General features: G+C 38.8%; 1 protein-coding gene across 4 annotated transcripts; it reads right to left on the reverse strand.

Annotated features, from left to right (window-relative positions):
- Positions 1–942: 942 nt before the first annotated feature.
- LOC144071612 (dual specificity tyrosine-phosphorylation-regulated kinase 4-like) lies at positions 943–24,209 on the reverse strand. Of its 4 annotated transcripts, none has more exons than XM_077596860.1 (15): positions 23,984–24,209; positions 21,508–21,625; positions 21,034–21,390; positions 16,520–16,687; positions 16,367–16,430; positions 16,117–16,280; positions 12,880–13,016; positions 9,512–9,652; positions 9,283–9,421; positions 7,700–7,775; positions 5,346–5,479; positions 5,204–5,264; positions 3,652–3,751; positions 3,463–3,563; positions 943–2,048 (listed from the first exon to the last, which is right to left on the reverse strand). In XM_077596860.1, exons 3-15 carry the CDS (start codon positions 21,163–21,165, stop codon positions 1,963–1,965), a joined length of 1,503 nt encoding a protein of 500 aa, XP_077452986.1. In that variant the 5' UTR covers positions 21,166–21,390; positions 21,508–21,625; positions 23,984–24,209; the 3' UTR covers positions 943–1,962. The 4 variants fall into 4 exon arrangements, 3 of the variants coding, with proteins under 3 accessions (XP_077452986.1, XP_077452984.1, XP_077452985.1); XM_077596858.1 differs by having other exon boundaries at positions 5,346–5,518; XM_077596859.1 differs by lacking the exons at positions 21,508–21,625; positions 23,984–24,209 and adding an exon at positions 19,472–19,523 and having other exon boundaries at positions 5,346–5,518; positions 21,034–21,129.
- Between the last annotated feature and the right edge of the window lie 222 nt (positions 24,210–24,431).

A 24,431-nucleotide genomic window follows, 5' to 3' on the forward strand; every position in this document is an offset into this window, starting at 1 on the left:
AAGGAAGAGGCTAATGTTAGCACAAGAACATCGATTCCTGCTAATGGGGGTATGATTGCGAATGGTAATTTGTCTCCGTGTGCCTTACGGCTGACAGGCGACCAGTCTAGGATGTAGTCTGTCTTTTGCCCGTTGTCAGTTAGGATAGGCTCTGGCAACCCTTACAATGAGCGTTATGGAGGATGAATGAATGATTCCCTTTTTTTATAACTTGCTTAAATAATCACAATATGCTTGGTAGACACCCAAGGCCTTGCACAATTGAAGAGAAAGATACTGAGTAACGGATTAAGAACAAATGCAGTAAACAGATTGTTCCTTAGCTTACATTTACTATTCAACAGTCATCGGGCAACTTGTAACTTCAGGTGTGAGCAAGACAACTCTGGGGTCCCTGGGTTCAAATCCAGGTCACGTCCACCTGTGTGGAGTTTGCATGTTCGCCCCGGGCCTGTTTGGATTTCTCCCGGGTTCTCCGGTTTCCTCCCACTTCCCAAAATCATGCATGGTAGGCTGATTGGACACTCTAAATTGCCCCTAGGTATGGATGAGTGTGAGAGTGCATGGTTGTCGTTCTCCTTGTGCTCTGCGATCGGCTGGCCATCGATTCAGGGTGTCCTCCGCCTCTGGGACATGAGCTGGGATAGGCTCTAGCAAAGAAAAATGCCATACTGCAGCGAGCCAGAGGTCTCAGCTCGGAACACGGGACGCCGACCGTGGCGTTTGACGCCTGAGCCTCTCCCTTTGCAAAGGTTAAATTAAAGAAAGCTCAAGTTTGTCTTCTTTGCATTCTTACAAGTCAACAGTCTTACTCGGGAAGAGGTGCAAAGTTCTACCTCAACATAAACAGTGATTTCAGTTAGTTATTGCTTGGCTAAACAAAGTATTTTCATTAATTTACATTTTTTTTAACTTTTATGGTTTTATTTTTTTCATTTATAAACGAACATGGCACACATGGATCTTGACTAGAAGATAGCTAAGAGAACACAATGCGCAGGATATAAATTTAAAAAAAATGTAACAATGCCAGAAACATGTGAAAAAATAACCAGTTTAATTTGCCCATGTGTTTTGTAGCCTGAACTTTGTATGCGTGCGTGTGTGGGTTTGGCCATTTTGGGGCGAATCTATCTACAAAAAGAAACAAAAGAGCCATCTCTTCCCCACATCAAATTTGAAATAAAAAATACATACATATATATTTCTGATCACAGAAACACTATCAAGTGGATGGTCCCTCATTAATTCAGATTGTCTATTGTTTTGCTCTGACATGCCCTTATGTCTTCATGGTAAGAAACTTTAGAATCTTTAGACTCTTTATTCCGTGCCAGGTTTCTTGTCGTATTTGTGAACCTTTCATTTGGCTTGTTTACTGTAGTCAATGCACATCTGTATCCATTTCCTCTTTGCAACTATCTATTAGGGATTTCAAAGTGCACAGGGCGGGATGGCTCAAGCTGGAGAATTACTTCTTGTTTGTCAAAAATACTCAAGATATTCTTAAGCAAGTTATTTGACCCAAATTACTCTAGATGCAATATCAGTACACACCATCTTTTGGTGAGAATAATGGAGGTAGAAGGCACAATAGAATATACTGCAAATTAAATATGCTCTCTCTTGGCATAAGCTATATTTGAGTGGAATTGTCTTGGAGCTGGCTTCCTGTTGATTGAGCATTGACTGGTTTGTGTAGATCAGCAGGCCGCTGTTTACCTAAACAATGCAGTGTTCTTTAACATTTGTTTGCTTGGCACTGAGTTGAAGGCATTTCCTCAAATCAGTTCAGGTATTCATTAGAAGATTTTGGATTCAGCTAGCTTTTCAACATCGTAGGTGCTTAGCCCGCTTGTCGTTGCTGTCAGGATCACACCGAACTCTGCTGACTGCCAATTTCGCTTTTATGATGTGCCAATATAGACATTTGTCAATGTAATGTATCCGAGGGTTCAACAGTCATTGTTTATATGGTACCAATGGCTGCAACAGTGGTGGTGCCATTTTGTCTCTCTTGAGTAAGCTGCTTTTGGCTGCTTTGACACCTGTGGGGAGGAGGGGAAAAAAATGAAAATATTATACAGTCATCCATTTTCAACACCACTTTTCCCAATCAGAGTTGTGGGCAATGTTCCCTCTAATTTTTTGTTTGTCTGGGCAGAAAGACAACCTCCCTGAGCACACTGAGCAACACTGTGGGCAACATCATCATTGCTCGCTATGGGCACACACCAGTATCACACATGCATGTCTACTACACATAAATGATTTAGTAATAATAAAATGTAATGATTAATATCTATGAATGGGCGGCCCGGCGGATGAGTGGTTCACGCGTCGGCCTCACCGCAAAGAAAATGGAATTATATTTTGTGCGCTCCATATGATTTGCTGTACGCAGAGAAGACGAGAGTAGTGCGCAATTGCGCACGCGCGCAGCTTAGAGGGAAGATTGGTTGTGGGGTGCTGGAGCCTATTTCAGCTGAGAGTCTAGACCAGGGGTCGGGAACCTTTTTGACAGAGAGAGCCATAAACAATTCATATTTTCTAATGTTATTTCTTGAGAGCCATTTTCAGAATTGAACGGTAAAAATACATGAAAATGAGTGATGTTTCTTGTCATTTCACCACTTTTAAAGTACAAAAACTCTCTGAATTCTTTTGACAACATTGTTATGCTGTTGCTAATAAATCAGTATCAATGATGTCATCAAACAAAATTATGATTAAAGTGGTGGTAGAGGTAGTGTCAACATGACATGACATTCCTATTAGTGCATTCAGGATTCAGCTATCTCACCAGTGATTTCCATATTTTATATCACAGGTTAGTGGAGAGCCATATGCACCCATGAAAAGAGCCATATATGGCTCCCGAGCTACAGGTTCCCTACCCCTGGTCTAGACGGTCACTGATGGTTAAATAATTATTAATCAATTCATGTTCTGAATTGCCTAGCCTCACAAGGGTCATGGTGGGTGCTGGACCCTATCCCAGGTAAATACGGGCACCAGGCAGGGGACACCCTAAATCAGTGGCCAGCCTATCGCTGGGCACAAGGAGATGGACAACAATTCACGCTCAAACTTATACCTGGGGAAATTTTCAAAAGTGTTCAACAAGCCAACTGTGCATGTTTTTGAATTGTACGAGAAAAGCGGAGTACCTGGAGAAAAAGCATGCAAGCCCAGGGTGAACATGCAAACTTCCCACAGAGAGGGACCAAGGGATTGAACCCTTGACCCCAGGACTGTGAGGCCAACACACCAACCACTCACCCACCAACAAGTACATGTGTGGTCTAGATTATTGTTGTCAAATGAGGGTCAACCAGTAATTAATTCCAACAATTTGTATTTTTTTTTTCATGAATTTGTATGTTTTGTTCAGTAAAGGCATAAAACGTATACAGTGGCATGCAAAAGTATTTGCATGTAACAGTTAGAGCTGTTACTTACTCATTTTAAGACTCGTCTTCATTGGTTTGGGCAATTCGGCATTTAGAATCCATGGATGACGCAAAGCCTGCTCTGGTGTAAGTCGCTTCTTTATATCATATCTGATATACAATTTACATCCAATCAATAAACATTCATAGGGAGCTTAAAGAATTGTTTTAGTTTTGTCATTTGTCATTGTATACTTACTCTAAGCAATGTGAAATGAAATCCAGAAATTTTGGATTGCTTGACCTTATCCTCATTGCCAGGGTATTTTTTTGTTTTGAGGCTTCACTCTCCGGGCTTCCTGCAGATGCACACATAATGTAGTTAAAGGCATTATGTCTTACCTTATTTAACATTAACTGATCTCCACAAATGCCCTCTTAAGTGTTGAAAACCTTTCAAAATGAATGCAGCATTAACCATTGTATATTTTCTTGTTCAACACCTTACTCGTGTATTTATTCAACTTGAATGTGAGAAAGAATTCCTTTGGTAGTGTATTGCCATTTATCGCAGGTATAGATTCCAGAGCTACTTACACTATACATCAAAATCTGTGATGTAGACCATATCAAAATTTATTTTTCAAATCGCTTCATCACCCCTTTCACCTGCTTTAACGGGGGATGTGAAATATTTTTTCCTCTAGTACTAGAGCAGTCAAAGAACAGCACGTTATGCATTCTGATAAATTATCAACTTGAGGAAAGAGGTTGCCACAACTGCCAAGGGTAACCAGTGGCTTGCACTATCATACCAGCTGATGTCTTGTAGTCATCCCCAAGTAACCAGTTCACCTCTAGTAGTAATAATTTAGATGTCGAGGCATCAGGCTGAGGGTGGACATTTGTCTGGTAGTGGAGTCTGGTAGTGTGTTATTTTCTTTTCTTTTATAGCCAAAACTGCTAGCCTCAATCCCATCAGAATTACCTTCCTCATCCAGTGTTTAATACGTATTTTCTCGCATATTAGCCGCCTCCGCGTATAAGCCGTACCATTAAAATTGCCTTAAAATCGTTGAATTTTACAATTTCTCTCGTATAAGACGCCCCCTGATTCATAATTTTCACCTCCACATTCATGGTTTTGATAGGGAGTACAAATGTGTTACTTTGAACTTTGAAGGGAAAATCTTGAAAAAATCATCACACGTGGTATTTCTGAGATACTGTATAAATCCAAAGGATCGTCTGCTGGATTGCACATTCTAAAGTGTGTTGCGTGCACATAGACAAATTCAAAAAGGAAGTCACGTGAACAGTACAACCAGGAAGTGTGTCCGTAGCGTTCTAGTTTGTCATCACTAGGTAAGATGGCGGCACCCTGAGCGAGCAATGGCAGGCACAAGTGAGTTTTTTCACGATTTATGCAAGCTCCGTTTTTTTTGGCCCATAGTTAGCTGGATAGGCTCCAGCACCCTCCTTCAACTATTGTGACGATAAGCGGTTTGGAAAATGAATGAATTAATCACACATAAATGTGAGCTGTTAGCATTTGTCATATAATGTAAGGGAAGCAAATCATCCAAATAACTTTGATTTAGAATTTTCAATCTGATGCTTGTATTATAAAATGAAATTTGAAACTACTTGCTTGGAGTGTAATTTTATCATTCACATTGAGTTATTTGTTTTGTGACCAGGAGTACTTTTCTCACTCATCTGACAAGTGAATTTGCTATGAATGCAGTATAAAAAAAACTTTAAGAAACTAAGTATAGTGCAATTAACTAACATTTTTAATTTTTGCTCACCAATTCTGAATTTCTTTTCATTTGCTTCAACCTGCATTTCCAATGGTGGGAGGCCAAGCACCTGAAAGGACCTGACATTCAAGACCTTGACTTGGACATACAAAAAATGGCGAGGCTTACAATTGTTATGAATGAGTCTTACTCTTGTGATAGAGTAGAACATGTCTGCCTTGGTTTGGCCACTAAAAAGAGCGTAGCCTCTGTCGAGTTCAGCCAACATACAGCCCAGGCTCCACATGTCAGTGGCTGGAGTAGAGGTTTTGCCAAGGAGCAGCTCTGGAGACATGTAGGGTAGAGTGTAAATCGTTGGTCTATCTGTGGTAGATCATATAGGAGATACATAAGCTTCTGTATTGCCTGCAGTCGTTTTATTCGTCATGTATGACAGGATTTTCAGTGCCGATTGACTAACAATATTCAGCCTAGTGTTCACTATGTCCTAACAAACTACTAAAACATAATGAATTCTCACATAAGGACACAAGCTCCAAGAAACAAGAGTCGTATAAAATGAGGTATGTTGGTGTATCTGTACTTTGTTTTAGGGATTCATTCTTTCATTTTCCATATCACTTATTCTAACAACGGCCGCTGGGGTGCTGGAGCCTATCCCTGTCAACTGTGGGCAGTAGGCAAAGGGCACTTTTAATTGGTTGCCCACACACGTACCTAGGGGAAATTTAGAGGGTTCACTCACTCTACCATGCATGTTTTTCGGATATGAGAGTGAACTGGAACACCCTGAGAAAATCCACGCAGGCATGGGGGAGAATATGCAAACTCCACACAGGTAGGCAACCCACCTTGGACTGAACCTTTGATCTCAGAACTGTGAGACAGAAATGCTAACCTCTTTTGCTGTACAATTAAAATTAATCATGCTGATATCTGTTTCAAATACATTTGGCATGCTTGTCACGCAACAATATTTAAGTCATTTTTAGATGAACAGAAAATTACGCATAAATCTAACAATATTGTGATGTACCCAGTTGTGCTGCGTGGAAACAACCACAAGAGCAAGCATATTGTTAATACTGCTCTGACAATAGCAACAGAGGTGAATATCTTTGCAAGTTAAAATTTTAGTTTGAGCTCTTTAAACAACTTAGCATCACAAATTTAAAGATAAAGTAATTTCATTAGATATTTCAGGTTCTGATTTACAGTTTGTGAAATTAGTAATTTGAATGTTGAATTGAGCTTTTTAAATTCATTTATTGATTAATATTCTGTACCGCTTATCCACACAAGGGTGGCAGGGTGTTGGAGGTTATTATCCCAGCTGACTATGGGCAGGAGCCGGGGTACACACTGAACTGGTTGCCAGCCAATTGCCGTTTTTAAAATTCAGAATTAGACTACAATAAAGAGATGTAGGTAAAGGAGCCAAAAATTGTACTTAAGTAAGAGTAGTGTTATTTTTAATACTGCCTGAGCAAGTAAATCATAAACAGAAAATTATTCAAAAAATTCACGAGGACAAGTAAAAAAAAGGATTTTATGAAAAGACTATACTGAATAACTGGTACATTTTTAAACAAAACATCATCTATAGTTTGACAGTAAGTATATACAGAAATGAATGATAGGTGTCCCATCCCAAGAGCACTCTTTGGTGTCTACTTATTCACAGATAAACACATTGTCTTCTATCAATTTCAAACGATCATATGTTCGGTTTTCTGTGATATATCTCATTTGATCTCATTTTCTGAACCGCTTCATCCTCATTAGGGTCGAAGGGGGTGCTAGAGCCTATCCTAGCTGACTCTGGGACAGAGGCAGGGGACACCCTGAATCGGTGGCCAGCCGATTGCAGGGCACAAGGAGACAGACAACCATGCACAGTCACATCCATACTTAGGGATAATTTAGAGTGTCCAATCAGCCTACCATGCATGTTTCTGGAATGTGGGAGGAAACCGGAGTACCCGGAGGAAACCCACGCAGGCCCGGGGAGAACATGTAAACTCCATACAGATGGACATGACCTGGATTTGGACCCAGGACCCCAGACCTGTGAGGCCGACGCGCTAACCACTCGCCCCATGGGGCCTCCCTGTGATATATCAGTGTCAAATAAAAGCAGTGAGTTTGAAATCTGCACTTTGACTGCAACTAACTATGTGAAATAAAAATGTCATGTGATTGTTTACGATGGCATGATAATAGGATTTGCGACTGTAAGCTTGTGTGTGGTCATGTGACTCTATTGTGACGTCTGATTGATATAATGGAGTCATGTGATTATCGTTGCAACATACCAAGACTAGTTTTACTCTTGCAAGGAAATTTCTTTTCGAAAAGTTCCTTAAGTAAATGTAAGAGTAATTATAACACTATTACCAAGAAGATGAAAGTTGAAAGAACTAAAATTATTGATTCCTGTTGTGGGAAGCAAGTTTTCATTTTCAACTCAATTCCTGTTGTTTGCTCTGTTGAGGGACTTTCACAGCCCTCCTGTGAAGTTTGAATTGAAAAAGGTACACTTACCATGGTCTTTCAAAAAAATGCATCCTCCAAAATCGCTCACTGCAGCATTGTTTTCCTTGTCCAGCAGGATGTTTTCCTGCAAAAATGAAAGGAAAAAAAGATTTGATCAAAATTGATCAATATAGAGGCTCAATCAGGACTAAAGGCCAAAACACACTGGAAAGTTGCTTTAGTCGTGCATTTAAAACAAGTGGCCATAGGGGCATCAACTTGAAGTTGTAAAGTCACTGATTTGGTCACTAGAAAATTTGACATGGTGAACTTTTGCCGTGGTTGCTTTCTTCTGTTTGGTTGAATTTTCGTTTTTGGTGTCTTTTTCTTTATAGTCAATGATAGATGGCAAACCAACCAAGCGCCGTGGTGACCAAACATGTGGAAGTGCTTATCAACACCATTAAGTAATTTCTTGCCGTTGAGCGTGGGCTTTTTTTCTTTAAAAAATTAAAACATTTTAAAAAATCTTTAAAACCTCCAGACTACTGAGGGACTGTGATGTATCCTCAGTGTCAGTCTGCAGAAGGTCCCCCCCACCTTGTGGACTTTGTGTGTGTTGCTCCAGTTTTTTTACCTAGGTCTACAATGACTTGTGTGTCTTGTGTCTGTCTTGCTACTGCAACCAAGAAATTTCCCGAATACGGGATGAAATAAAGTTCTAACCTAACCTAACCTAAATAGTCTCGCGAGATGGCAACAACAACAGGTCATGGAACCAAAACTACTAATAGTGTTTATGCCTTTAACAAAAATATATTTTTTCAATTTAATAGTGTTTGTGCCGTTAACCACAATATATGTTTTCAATCTAATAGTGTTTCCTTCTTCAATTTCAATATAGTTTTTCATTTAAAAAATAATCATACATTCCTGGTCTTTGCCAAATGATCTTGGTTCACACATAACATAATCAGAGCTGCGAACCTCCGTCGACCGCATTTCAGGAGTTAAATTGTAAATTTCTCACTTTTCTGAAACAGTCTCTTAAAAAAAAAAAATAGGTGACATTTTTTGGGGATATATGGAGTTTAGGGAGGTTATCAGGAGTCCCAGAGTTTGTGTTGCTTGTCCGGAGTAAACTCCTGAAATTCCGGAGAAGTTGGTAGCTCTGCATACTGTACACCAATATACTGTAAATGCAGCTGTTAAGCATCCAAATGTGTTATTGTTTTCAAAATACGGGAGCAACTTCTCTTTTTAACCATAATCCAAACTAAAACCAATGTCATCCCTCTTTCAAAATCAATATTGACATCAAGGGAATCAGTTTTTAATAATTCCTCCAGGGTTAAATATTTTAGAGTATAGAGACACAGAACAAAAGGCAGAGGGGGAGGGATAACTTTAGACTAGAGGTTTTAGAATTGAAGGACTTTTGTCTTTATGTCACTGGTCCTGGAGTTTTTCCTGACACCACATACTGGAGAACCGTCAACAAATAAGGTAACCGGCAACTCAAAATAATAACATTTTTTGTGGCCATCCATTGGTGTTATGTTTTGACACTTTCGCGTACTTTGAGAGAACATATTTTCACCAGTAAAATAAAAAAAACTACAGTAAAATAATGAATGTAAAATGTTTATTACCGGTTTTAAGTCTCCATGAACAATCTTCATGCCTTTGAGCACTTGTAGACACCTCAGCACATCTGTGGCATATTTTCTGATATCCCCGTCATGGAGTCTTCGCATTTTGGTCTGCATTAGGGCTTTAAAGAGGTCCTTTCTTAAAATAAATACAATTCTTGTTAGCTATGAATAAAAAGATACAGTAGTTGTAGAAATTGAAATGAAAACGGTTATATTGTCAACTTACTCAAACAGGTCAAAAGTGATGCACAGATGGTTGCGGAAGTAAAAGTACTCCTTCATGTGAACTATATTGGCTTTGTTGCTTTTGTCTAACTTTTGCAGGGTCTTTAAAACTTTTAGTTCCGCCTCCGCAAAACCATGACCCCTGAAAGCAAAAGCATTTCCAAGATGATAATATAGTATATGCAGTGGTGTGCCTTCAGTGCCTTCAAGGCCTTCTCTGCTGGCCTAAGAAATACGTATCTGAATCACAGACTGATGTTAATTATATTTTGTCCATGAATACTTATTAAATAATTCCATCGTGTCTGTTAGCTTCCTTTCCATTGCTTTTCCCCCTGGTTGCACTGCTTACAGATGTGTTTTCATATTGAAGCATTTAACCAATCACATTTCAGCCATTATTTGTTGCCAGGGTCAGAAATCTGCCTCAAGGCCTTCACAATCAGTTCTGCAGGCTCTGCTGCATTAAACAAGCGTCGATAAGACTGTTGACTTAACCAATCAGATTTCGAGTTGGCAACACCGCAATGCCTTCTCGCAGGCATAGGGATACGTCATTGCTTTCACCAACTATGATTGGCTAGTGATAGAGTGGACTAGCCAGAGCTAACAAACTGTATCTGGAGCGAGCTGCACAAGCAAATATATTGTTGTGTTGATTTAAAGCCATTTTCAAGACGGACTATGCCAGAAATACGACAGAACAGGCTTGACTTTCAGCATTAGCTTTGATGGCGATAGAAAAGAAGGAAGAAAGGGGGATGGATATTGTGTACAGTTAAAAAAGATTTTGGTGAGTACAATATGGCTGTATTCCTAAATAATATTTCAATTGTATGAAATTCCCAGGGAAAGTCGTCCTCGGGGCCCGGTTCTGATATCTGAAAAGCTCCAGTGTTTGTATTTTATCAATAAATGCTGCTAGGAAGTGGATTTTACCCCATTTTAGTGCAATTTTTGCCGGTTCGCCATGGTCGTCCATCGCTGTCTTTTCCCGGGAATATCACCCCCCTGGCCCGGTTGTAATGTCTGAAAAGCTCCAGTATTTGTATTTAATCACTAAATGCTGCTAGGAAGTGGATTTTACCCCATTTTAGTGCATTGATTTATTGATTATTTTTCATGTGTCACAGCTGTAGCTGCAGTAGAGGTTTTATAGCCATAAAATAGTTTTTGCTGAAGGCGGCACTAGGAAATGCACGGACTGCCACTGAGTATATGTATGTGTGTTGAATTGACATTCCTTATAAAGGTGTAACATTTTCCTTGAGTCCTAATTAAACCCAAAGGTGCACATAAATTTAAACGCATCATAGTCTAATTTATGCAACTTGCACAATTAAGCCAGATCAACAATAAAACAAACACTTCTAAATCAGAAATGCGCCGCAGCATCTCTTAGTGGCCAGAACCTTTTCTCCTGGCCTAAACACAGAAACACAAGCATCTTCAACAATCATCATCTCATGGCTTGGCTCCTTAGTTCCCCATTTTTTGTTTTTGGGAAAGTTCCAGACATTTGTCTGGTCACACGGCGGTAAATTACCAAGTAATATTTGACTCAACCAAATTGGGTAATTAGTTTCAGACATGAGCTGAACCGTGTAAATACTGGAACCGGACTTCACTTTATGTGTAAAAGTTGCTTTAGAGATACTTCAAAGACCAGCGACTTATCGACTTCAGTTATAAGAACAAATGATGGTCTATGGTCCAGAAATGATTGGCATTCCTGGTATTTTCTGGATCAATTTATTGATTAATTAAGCATAATCAAAACAAAAGTAATCAAAATTCAAAACGAATCAACACACCAACTTCTTGATATGCCATTGTTAAAAATAACGTTTTTCATTCAAATATTAAAAATGTAAGGAAATAAGGAACCAAATTGTTACAAAAACATCCGAATCGGTCAGTATTTATTTTTACGCACTCATAATGATATTTGATCATGTCAGTTTCATATTTCAGATTGAATAAAATTGTTAAATTAAAAAAATACTTGGATAAAAATTAACAGTGGCAAATTTTACAATACAAGTGTATTGTTTTTCAAAGAATTGATATCGTATTATTCTGTCATGGAATTGGTGAATTACACTTCTTTGTATTTTAATAGATATTTTTTTTATTACTGTAAACTGCTCTGCGTTCTGCAGTGAGATTTACAGTTAAATGCTGATGTCAATTAGACAATTGAAAATACTTTAGTGACTAATTATTAGTTCTCCAAGTTACAATTTTGGGGTCGCTTGTTTACAAAATAATTCAATCATTGAAATATTTTTCATAATCTTATCGAATTAAGATTAATGAAAACCAAAGATGCATTTCAATAGACAGAGCTGCCAACCTCCGTCGGACCATTTCAGGAGTACCCTAGTCCTATTTCCGGAGTTATGTTTTCATCCGGAGTGAATGCAATTCACGCAAAATCGATATAAAATGAAAACAAAATAACGTAGGACGATTTAAATCAAACTGTTATTATCATCTTTTTAAATTAATTGAAATATTGTGTTTTTGAAAACTATTGAAAAAGTATAACATGGGATATTTCGTCGAATACGAACCAATACATTTCTGTGAGTGTCTGGATTTCCTCTTAGACGTTTCTTCCAAATTGCCATCCGTTTCGCGCTTATCTCAAGCAGGCATATTGATAATTCAAAACAAAAGATTGGTGGTTTAGCCAGCCTCAATAATACTTACTTCCCTTATGAAAAAAAAACCAAAAATGTTAAAGTGATAGAGGCTACCTATGCAATCAATTCCAAATCGATTGCTACGCTGAAGTCGCACAAATTGAATCATTTGTCAGAACTTGTAACCCGGATGATTCACAATGCACTCGTGTTACCGAATTCATCCGGTTTACAGTGCAGTTGAATCAAATGCGGAAATAAGATGGCGGAAGCCATAGCGATGGGGGGGAATTTCGAGCCATTTAAATTGGAAATTTGGTATTTTTCCGGAATGCTTACAAGAAAAAAATTAAGTGACAATTTTTGGGATTTCCGGAGTTTAGGGAAGTAGTCAAGAGTCCCGGACTTTGCATTACTCCGTAAATTGTTGCCAGGAGTTGCCAGCTCTGAATAGTACACCTAAATTCTGTCTATGAATGAGATTAAAAAGAGAATAATTGCTGATTTGCTACACTAAATTAAGTTAAGCTTCTTCAACGGCCTGTGTCATCTTAATTTACAGTACTTTTTAATTGTCTTGATTATTTCTTTATTTTTTATATGAACACCTATCAAAGAAACATTCTCATAAACTAACATAGGTTTAAACTGGGACTTATATGTTGGGGTATAAGAATCCCAACTCCTTTTTACTATACATGTTGCTTTAGTGACATCTTACTCGGATGTGTTTCGAAAGACCTTGACTGCCACGAGCATTGTTGTCTTGTGGTCCTTACACCTGAGGACTTTGCCAGCAAATCCCGATCCTATCACTCTCAGTATTTCAAAGCGATAAGCCAGATGGTCACCAATCCTCTGTTGATGAAAAGGTCATTGGCCAATTAATTGATTAAGAATTATTTTCCTCAGGAATCTACAATAACAATAGAAACAAAATGTATGAAGAAGAGTACCATATTTTCCGAAATAATATAATTATTTCCAATAATAACACCCAAGTGCAACTTAAACCTAGCGTATTTTTCGGACTATAAACTGCACATGAGCATAAATTGCACAAGCCAAAGAATACACAAGAGGGAAAAAAACTCAAGCCGCATCGCAGTATAAAACACATTTTTGGGAGGACATTTAGTAGTTTATAGTTTATCAGAAACCAAGAATAAACATTTTAAAATAACAAAAGTAACATAAACACCAGGCTAAATAAACATCTGTTAACATAATACATTTTCAGATAATGATAGCCTGAAAAACCAGCATAACAAGATGTTGGCAGTAGGAGAAAAAAAAGTATAATATATGTAAGTCACACTTGAGTATTATTCGAAGACCCAGCCAAACTATATATAAAAAGTAAAACATGTATAAATGCATTTGTTTAGTTTTTTACACCATCAAAAATAATTATAAAAATTGCCCTTCCAAAAATGTGAATTACATTCCAGTATAGCATATATATTTCCTCTTCATTGTGTATTCTTTGGATGGTGCGACTTATCATCTGAAAAAACAGGTCCCTGTGAAAAAGTTGTGGTTGTATTTTGGGGGTGGAAAAGAATAATTCAAAGTATCACACTATCTTTTTCTGGAATTAATAAAATAGTTGTGTTTTTTATCCCTTTGTAAATCAACTTTGCTTCATTCTTTTGTTAAAATAAAATGGATTATTTGGTGATTAAAAAGAAGCACTTGACTGTTCAGTAGAATACAAGCCATTCAATGAATTGAGTAGTGTCTTGCTTAAAGACCACACGAGAGACCAAGACTTGCTTAAGACAAGATTGTACTAAGACCAGACAAACAAATTGGGGTGTCAAGAACAAAATAAAATTACTTTTAAAATAATGCTGTATTTTCTGAACAAATAGGCACATACATATGCCGCACCTCCAACATTTGACAAGAAAACAGAATCTGGACCGCTGAACTATAATCCGCTGGGATATTCACAGCAAAAGAGATTGTGGTCAAAAGTTTACATACACTTGTGAAGAACATAGTGTCATGGCTCTCTTGAGTTTCCAGTTATTTCTAAAACTCAGATTTTTCTCTGATAGAGTGATTGGAACAGATGCTTCTTTGTCACACAAAAAATATTCATGAAGTTTGGTACTTTTATGACTATTATGGGTGAACAGAAAAAAGTGATCAAATCTGCTGGGTCAAAAATATACATACAGCTGCGCTAATATTTGGTAACAGGTCCCTTGGCCATTTTCACTTCAATTAGGCACTTTTGGTAGCCATCCACAAGCTTCTGGCAAGCTTCTGGTTGAATCTTTGACCACTTCTCCTGACAGAGTTGGTGCAGTTCAGTTAAATTTGATGGCTTTCTGACATGGACTTGTTTCTTCAGCATTGTCCACAAGTTCTCAATGGGGTTTAAGTCAGGACTTTGGGAAGGCCATTCGAAAACCTTAATTCTAGCCTGATTTAGCCATTCCATTACCACTTTTGATGTGTGTTTGGGGTCATTGTCCTGTTGGAACACCCAACTGTGCCCAAGACCCAATCTTCGGGCTAATGTGCCCAAGACCCAATCTTCGGGCTGATGACTTTAGGTTATCTTGAAGAATTTGAAGGTAATCCTCCTTCTTCATTATCCCATTTACTCTCTGTAAAGCACCAGTTCCACTGAACGCGAAACAGCCCCACAGCATAATACTACCACCACCGTGCTTGAAGGTAGGCATGGTGTACTTGGGGTTAAAGGCCTCACCTTTTCTCCTCCAAACATATTGCTGGGCATTGCGGCCAAATAGCTTGATTTTTGTTTCGTCTGACCACAGAACTTTCCTCCAGAAGGTCTTATCTTTGTCCATGTGATCAGCAGCAAACTTCAGTCGAGCCTTAAGGTGCCGCTTTTGGTGCAAGGGCTTCCTTCTTGCACGGCAGCCTCTCAGTCCATTGAGATGCAAAACACGCTTGACTGTGGACACTGACACCTGCAGCAGCTTCTAATTCTTGGCAGATCTGCTTTTTGGTGATTCTCAGTTGAATCTTCACCCTCCTGACCAATTTTCTCTCAGCGGCAGGTGATAGCTTTTGTTTTCTTCCTGATTGTGGCAGTGACAAAACAGTGCCATGCACTTTATACTTACAAACAATTGTTTGGACTGTTGCTCTTGGGACCTGCAGCTGCTTTGAAATGGCTCCAAGTGACTTTCCTGACTTGTTCAAGTCAACGATTTGCTTTTTCAGATCCATGCTGCGCTCCTTTGACTTTCCCATTGTAGCGTTTGTGGGCGTTTGCATCCAATGAGCCCCTATTTAAATGGCCTCAGAGAAGTCACCAGCTGTAGTCACTCATAATCACTCACAAGAAGTTAGAGGCCATTCTATGAAGCTCATTTCACTGACACAACTTTCTAAGTCACCAAAATTACTAATTCATGTTGCTGTATGTATATTTTTGACCCAGCAGATTTGATCACTTTTTCTGTTAACCCATAATAAAGTCATAAAAGAACCAAACTTCATGAATGTTCTCTATCAGAGAAAAATCTGAGTTGTAGAAATAATTGGAAACTCAAGAGAGCCATGGACATTATGTTCTTCACAAGTGTATGTAAACTTTTGACAACAACTGTAGATCATTAACTGTAAAAATACACATATAGGCAGATTTTTTTTTCTTTACTCCATCACATTGGTTTTTAGCCAAACAGCTAGCTTCCACTCCTGAGACATAGCCAACATTAGGTTTGATAATTATGCAATCCTGTTACCTGCCACCATATCCCTGCAATGATTAGGGGGAATTAAATACTCAATAAAGCTGTATTAGAAAGTGTGCAATTTATCTGTAAACTTAGCTAATCTATCTTTGGATCTTTTTTTTACCTTATTATTGTTAAGATGTAGCTGAAAGGGAATTCATATGTCCTTCCCTATACAGTACATGCCTTTAGTAAAATGCAAAATAGAAAACAATAAGTAGTTTTGTACTCACTGGTCTGTAGAATCCTTGGTCATCATCAAATGATTTGGCCTCCTCAGATATAGTTAATGCCCGAATTTTACTATCTTTTTTTCCTACAAACCAAACTTTTCGATAGTCTTTAATTTCATTCTGTTCAAATGGTGTCAAATATCGTTTGGCATCTTTAAGAATACCTGCACACACATTAGTCAATCAGGTTTCACATATTTGTCATAAGAACACAACAACAAATGACTGACTGGTGCCAAAAAGCTCTTACTTTCACATGTCATACTTGGCAAGTTAAAAGTGAAGATTTTATTCTTGATGGTTGTTCTGTATGCCTGAATAAAAGGGAAACATTAAAAACATTTAAAATCAAACTTGTCATATTCACATATAAAAATAGATTCGTAAAACTTTGGGAACAGACCTGAATAGTAGGTTTGGCGATTACTTGTTGATGCAAATGGTTTTGTGGGTAGCTGATATTTTGACATATTAATCCAAATTCCGTTTTCAGAGGAGGAAGTATGGTGTGACATTTGTCAACACATTTTGACTTTCGGTGGTCCTTATTATTTCTTGATGTTGGTCGCATCTAAAATTGTTAGATAATTAGTTTCAGGCCGCTATGTGTAACATCAGTATTAACACTTTATTGACAACCCATATGGTATTATCACTGTTAAACCTTTGGCTTTTTTTGTATTTTAATCTATGGATGCACATATGTACGCATCTATGTACAGTGGTGTAAATAAGTATTTAGTCAACCATCAATTGTGCATGTTCTCCTACTTGAAAAGATTAGAGAGGCCTGTAATTGTCAACATGGGTAAACCTCAACCATGAGACAGAATGTGGGGAAAAAAACTGAAAATCACATTGTTTGATTTTTAAAGAATTTATTTCCAAATTAGAGTGGAAAATAAATATTTGGTCACCTACAAACAAGCAAGATCTCTGGCTGTCAAAAAGGTCTAACATCTAACGAGGTCTAACGAGGTCTCCACTTGTTACCTGTACTAATAGCATCTGTTTTAACTCATTATCGGTATAAAAGACACCTGTCCACAACCTCAATCTCTCACACTCCAAACTCCACTGTGGCCAAGACCAAAGAGCTGTCGAAGGACACCAGAGACACACTCTGTGTAAAGGAAAGAATGAATGGGCCATGTATCGAGAGATTTTGAGTGAAAATCTTCTATCAGCAAGGACATTGAAGATGAGACGTGACTGGGTCTTTCAGCATGACAATGATCCCAAACTCACAGCCAGGGCAACAAACGAGTGGCTTCGTGAGAAGCATTTCATGGAGTGGCCTAGCCAGTCTCCAGATCTCAACCCCATCGAAAATCTGTGGAGGGAGTTGAAAGCCCGTGTTGCCCATCAACAGCCCAAAAACATTACTGCTCTAGAGAAGATCTGCATGGAGGAATGGCCAAAAATACCAGCAACAGTGTGTGAAAAGTTTGTGAAGAGTTACAGAAAACGTTTGGCCTCCATTATTGCCAACAAATACTTATTTTCCACCATGATTTCCAAATAGATTCTTTAAAAATCAAACAACGTGATGTTCTGTTATTTTTCTTCCACATTCTGTCTCTCATGGTTGAGGTTTACCCATGTTGACAATTGCAGGCCTCTCTAATCTTTTCAAGTAGGATAACTTGCACAATTGGTGGTTGACTAAATACTTATTTGCCCCACTATATATTTCAATTTTGTTTTGTGTTTTTTTTGTCAAAAAATGAATGTTTTTTGCAAAGTGTAGGTAAACTTACATATTTAATTATGTATGTATTAAAGTGTAGGTAAACTTACATATTTAACTATGTATGTATTAAAGTGTAGGTAAACTTAAATATGTAACTATGTATGTATTAATAGAAAAAAATCAGCCCCCCAAAAATTCAATTGCGAAAATAGAGTATCAAAAATTCAGTCGCAAAAATATTGTTGCATCATCCAAAATATCATGGATAAGCCATGGATTTTCTCATTTCATCGGACTTCTAATCATGTTAGGTTCCACTTGTAACACTGGTTACATCAGGTAAAAAAACCTGTAGCTGTTAGTATAGAAATGAAACTGGGATCGATTGCTTATCTGGGGTTACCACGTTGTTACAACTGAACTTTTGTGACTGATTTTTTTGGGATTTGATTTTTCAGTTTTAGCGATTTTGAATAACTAATTACTTTTGAATTAATTTTTGTGACTAAAATGTTTTAAGCAGAATTTTGAGTAGAGATTGACCGATATGGGTTTTTCAGTACCGATATCGATTATTAGGTTCGCGGGAGGTGCTGGAGCCAATCCTTGCTGTCTCCGAGCCAGAGGTGGGGGACACCCTGAATCGGTGGCCAGCCGATCGCAGGGTACAAGGAGACGGACAACCATGCACACTCACACCCATACCTAGGGGCAATTTAGACTGTCCAATCAGCCTACCATGCATGTTTTTGGAAAGTGGGAGGAAACCGGAGTACCCAGAGGAAACCCACGCAGGCCCGGGGGAGAACATGCAAACTCCACAAAGATGGACATGACCTGGATTTGAACCCAGGACTCCAGAGCTGTGAAGCCACTAAAAGATCCCTTCGCGAGCAGCTGTGAGAGGTCGTTTATGATAGGCGTGGCTGTGGTACTCGGATGATTCGCCGAAAGACGTTTGGCCGACGGACGTTTGGTCAACGGACAGTTCGCCGAAAGGACGTTTCGCTGAAACGGGATTCGCGCGCTCACCCCGCCCCCGGATCGTGTGTGTACACGTTTTTCAACTTCAGCCCGCGGGCCATATACGGCCCGTTACAGATAACATTCATTTCGGCCCGTTACAGATAACATTAATTTAGGAATAACAAGGGCTTGACTGCCCCCCGCTGGACATATTTCTAATATTTCGTATATGGCCCTCGGGCCGAGGTTGAAAATGTGTACACACACGATCCGGGGGTGGGGCGAGCGCGCAAATCCCATTTCGGCGAAACGTCCGTTCGGCGAACTATCCGTCGGCCAAACGTCCGTCGGCCAAACATCTTTCGGCGAACCGTACGGTCACGGTGGCTGTGAATAGAGCATGACACAAGAGGGAAGATAAAACAGAAGAGCCAAAATAACCCACTTTTAAATTGATTTATTTATCTTGGCCGATCGAATTAAATCTCCGCTCCAGTAATTGGTCAATCTCTACTTTTGAGGCTATTCTATATTATGATATTCTACTGCTATTCTCTGGATATTTCCTTTATACCCCCAACCACCACAAGACAACAAAAACCCATAGTAAAACACTTTCAAATCCCCGTAGGTGTGATTGTTAAAGGTTTGTCTAAATGTGTCTTGTAATTGGCTGGCAACCAGTTCAAGGTGTACCTCGCAGGCCTGCCAATAGTCAGATGGGAGAGGCTCCACCACCTCTGCGTCCCTCGTGTGGATAAAAAGTAAGGAAGATGAATGAATGAGTCTATACAGTGGTTAATTCAAAACTCAAACATACTCATGTATTTGTAGAACAATAAAATTAATTTCTGTTGGACTGTATTCTATGTTTATTTTATTTTGAATAAACTTTTATTGGATAATTAGAGTGATGATATGACAAAACCAGTAACGCCATGCATAAAAATGAATGGGAACTAATTTATTGTTATGTACTTCTCTGACAGTCTCACGCCAAGTAATTTTCTATTTTGGAAAGAAAACGTTTTGTTGTGTGGACACAACTACAGTAGAAAATAGACTATAAACCTATGACATTAAGCAAAAACTGTTAAGAGTAGTACAGTGGTACCTCTACTTGCAAAATTAAATTGTTCCAGAGGTGATTTTGTAACTATTTTTACTTGCACCCGGAATAACTTTCTAAAAATGATGATGGGAAAAGGACAAAGCTGCATTAAGAACACTAAGGAAAACTCAAGAAACAACATGTTAGAAACTCTGACGAACGAGGGTTGAAGGCACACACAATAAAAAATAAAACAGAAAGGGGGGTTTTGGTCAGACAGTTGCAGTCATAATCCGCCAGTGGCCAACCCCCTCGAGCCAGCTTTTGCCTCCGCCTGGAGCGCCCCTTTTTCGGGGCAAGCTCGCGCCCTTCACCCTAGTCGCACACGGTGACCACTACCCTGCTCCGGTCGGCCTACAGTGCACTAAACTTGGGTCCGGCACCATGAAGACGGAGCTGCTTCTGGGCAATGGCAGTTCAACTTTGTCATGACAATTTCAAAATAAAATATAGGATGCTACAAAAAGATGTTTTAATTTTTTTAAGTTTCCATTTTCTAACTTAAAATTCCTGTCATCTCTAGGAACAAAACTTTTTCCCATTGAAACTTTTCGTAACCTGAATATTCCGCATGTCGAGATGTTCGTAAGTAGAGGTACTGCTGCTGTATATTAGAAAAATCCTGCTATAATATATAGCAATACCACATCTAGATTTTCCATTCTAAAGTGAGAATGTTTTAGTTTTAATGGCATTCTAGGGTGGGCAAACCGGTCCTCAAGGGCCGCTGTGGGTTCAGGTTTTTGTTCCAAACGATCAGGAACAGACATGTTGACCAATGAGATTCCAGTAGAAACCGAGAAGCACCTGACTGCAATCCACTGATTGCACTTGTAGGACACCAGATTGGTGAAAAGGTGTCTTCTTTATGGGTTGGAATGAAAACCTGCACCCACTTTGTGGAATAGTTTTCCCACCCCTGTAACCTATATTGAGATGTCGGTTAAAAAACTATTGGCATATTTTTTTATAGAATAGCTTTTAAAAATATATATATTTTAAACATAAATGAATTAAATTAGTTTAATAATTGCTGATCACTCTTGCAAATAATTGTATAATATAGGGAACAAAATACATTTCATATGTAAAACTAATTGTGATTAAAAATGCAGATTGACATCAAACGTCTTAAAATTAAACTTACCTTGTTGGGTTGCAGCATTGTTCTGTAAATGTACTGTCGTTTTGGGAACCTCCTCCCATTTGTTGTCTTGTCAAGTCCCAAGCACCTTTGCTTGAAGACTTGACTAAGATCAAGTGGTTTGAAAGTAAACATTTTGAGCGGGAGTTGAACATGGGTTGGTCTTGATTGGATCAGATCTCGTCTTGCCACAGGTCGTCGTCTGAATTAGAGTCTTACTGACATCGTCACCGTTTCTCCAAAGACTCATTTAGTAAACTAGACAGACATTCAGGTGGGCCTCAGCAGAAATCTGGCAATATAATTTGTGTTGAACAGCAGGTTGGCGCTGCGAAGTTCCAAGATCTGTCCATAGTGCAGCTTGTCAAGAGACAAATGTATTCAAAATTTCAACATCACACAAAAAAAACAATTTACTTGAAAGTCCAGCTTCATCTTAAAAGAAAAATGGAGCTCTATTTCGATTAAATTCCTTACATGTATTAGAGTTAATTGTTTTCCAATGTGTGAGACTCTGGTGTCATTCTGCGTAATATTTATTCCAATTTTGAGAACAGGTGAATGTTGGCACGTTGTGAGAGCAGTTATTTACCACCTGAGGGCAGAGAAAGACAAATTATGTCAGTCAGCGGCAAACCTGAATAGTGGACAGCAGATGTTCAAAAAATTCCAAAATGGCTGTCTAAACTCATCTCATCTCATTTTCTGAACCGCTTTATCCTCACTAGGGTCGGGGGGGTTGGAGCCTGTCCCAGCTGACTTCGGGCCAGAGGAGGGGGACACCCTGAATTGGTGGCCAGCCAATCGCAGGGCACAAGGAGAGGAACAACCATTCACGCTCACACTCCAACCTAAGGACAACTTAGAGTGTCCAATCAGTCTACCATGCATATCTTTGGAATGTGGAAGGAAACCAGAGTACCTGGAGAATACCCACCCAGGCAACAACGCAAAGAACACCCAAACTCCACACAGGTGGACCAACCTGGATTTGAATCCAGGTCCGCTACTGTGAGGCCAACGCACTAACCACTCAGCCGTCGGGCCGCCCGCTACCTAAACTGAATAAAATTTAACAAATGACTACAAAAACATGTATTTCTGAAAATAACTGTAATGCCAATGTCACCACTACCACACACACACACACGCACGCACGCTCGCACGCTCGCACGCACGCACGCACACACACACGCACACACGCACACACTCATCATCGTACAAATTGAAGATGTGAAAGTGTTAAAGTACAATTTTAGTTAGAGCTGGCCGGCAAACTTTTTTTCCCAGACACTGACCCAATAGAGAAGAACTGTGAGGTGATGTGTGCAAGAACAACTGATGTCTGATTCAGTATCACACAGAGGTCACCTGACTGGTACCAACCATAGAAGACAGAAATGGGAAGAACATTTTGACAATTTTAAAGGAACAACGATATATAGAACTTGTGGCATCTAAATATTTTATTCTTTGCTCTTTTTTTGCTTGATTGTTTGTTCATTCATTCATTTGTTCATTTTTGGAACCGCTCAATCCTCACAAGAGTCCCAAGGGGTGCTGGAGCCTATCCCAGGTGACTTCGGGCACCAGGTGAGGGATACTGTAAACTGGTGGCCAGCCAATCGCAGGGCAGGAGGAGATAGACAACCATTCATGCTCACACTTATATCTAAGGGCAATTAAGAGTGCTCAACCAGCCTACCATGCATCTCTTTGTAATGTGGGAGGAAACTGGAGTACCTGGAGGAAACCCGCGCATGCCCAGGGAGAACATGCAAACTCCACAGGTGGACTAACCTGGATTTGAACCCAGAACCCCAGAACTGTGAGGTCGACTCGCTCAACACTCAAGCCGCCGGTCCGCCCTGATTGTTTGTTTTATTTTATTTTTTATTTTTTTATCACTCAGGCCTATATTAAACCAATCCAGTGTCATAGTATTTTTTTTATCCATTCATTTCTATATCCTGATTAGGGTTTCCCATTTTGGGGTCCATTCATAACCACATTTCATCTATGTACCATTCAAGCAAAAATGTCAAACAAAGATGCAAAATAGTTGGAAAATAAAATATACATATGGTCAGTCAGTTTTCATTTAGGACAAAATAAACATGACCAACATTTAGGTTTAGGGTTTAAGCACAGTCTCTAATCCACCTAACTAGAAATCAAGTACCGTATTTTCTTGCATATTAGCCGTATTTGTAACAAAAAAAACTGATGACTGAATCAAGGGTACGGTGTTTAAGCGCACAAGACTTACAGCGTTGCTATACTCTTTTTCACCAGGAGATGTCAGCAATATCACCTTTACTATTTCTTGGTTATTTTCTGTTTAGCAGTAAGAAAACAAACATTACTGGTTGAATTACTAACTTCCTTATGATATTGACCCTAATAATGTGCTTTTGATTCATACATTATCTCAGAAATACCACGTGCGATGATTTTTCTTTAGATTGTTCCTTCAAAGTAACACATTTGTACTCCCTATTAAAACCATGAACATGGAGGTTAAAATTGTGAATCAGGGGGCGGCTTAGACACAAGAAATTCAACAATTTTAAGGGAATTTTAAAAGTGCGGGTTATATGCGAGAAAATACGGTGCATCTTTGACAAATGATGAGTAATTGTTGAACCTTTGGAGGAACGATTGAACCCACATTTGCAGAATACAAGAGCACTCAACACATTGTCAAGAATTTATGGCTATTTCACCTGAAATCCTTGCACGTCTTCAAGTAATCTACATTTAAATGTGCGTTTGAATTGTTTTTTTGCCAGAGACCTGAAGACATATAGAAGATAAATGGATGAGCCCCCAAATACCTGCTGGCAGCCCTAGCAATCTTACCCTAGCTTTGCTTTCAAATAAATGTGAAAAACCACATTAAAGTCAGTGTAAATGGTGGCAATATAGAAACAGCAATTTGATTGATACTGACCTGTTCACCAGTTGTTTTGCAGCGGTCTATTTTCTTTTTAACATTTTAGTTGTCATCATATTTACTTTAGTTTTCAAATTAAAGTGCCAATTATTGTATCCAAAATAAATATAAACTTAAAGCGGACATGGTTGGCTGTAATAATAAGTTTGGTATTGGTAAATGAATAAATAAATAATGCCCAAAATACAAATAAAAATGTCCAGCTTTAGGGATACTTGCTCGATTAGCAGGTTTGCTCTTGAAATATTTATAGGATGATAGTAATGGTAAATTGTAATGAGGCGGGATCATCATGACATCATGTAATGAATGGCATTATGTCATCATCATGACATACAGCATCATGACTCATTTGAAGGCCTTAAATCCCATGATGATGTATACTTCTTAAAAGAGGAAAGGTGATTAATCTACACTGGACTTCTAGTTGCTGAATGTTGCCGGA

Source organism: Stigmatopora argus, chromosome 3 (assembly GCF_051989625.1).
Source record: "Stigmatopora argus isolate UIUO_Sarg chromosome 3, RoL_Sarg_1.0, whole genome shotgun sequence".
Classification (NCBI taxonomy): domain Eukaryota; kingdom Metazoa; phylum Chordata; class Actinopteri; order Syngnathiformes; family Syngnathidae; genus Stigmatopora; species Stigmatopora argus.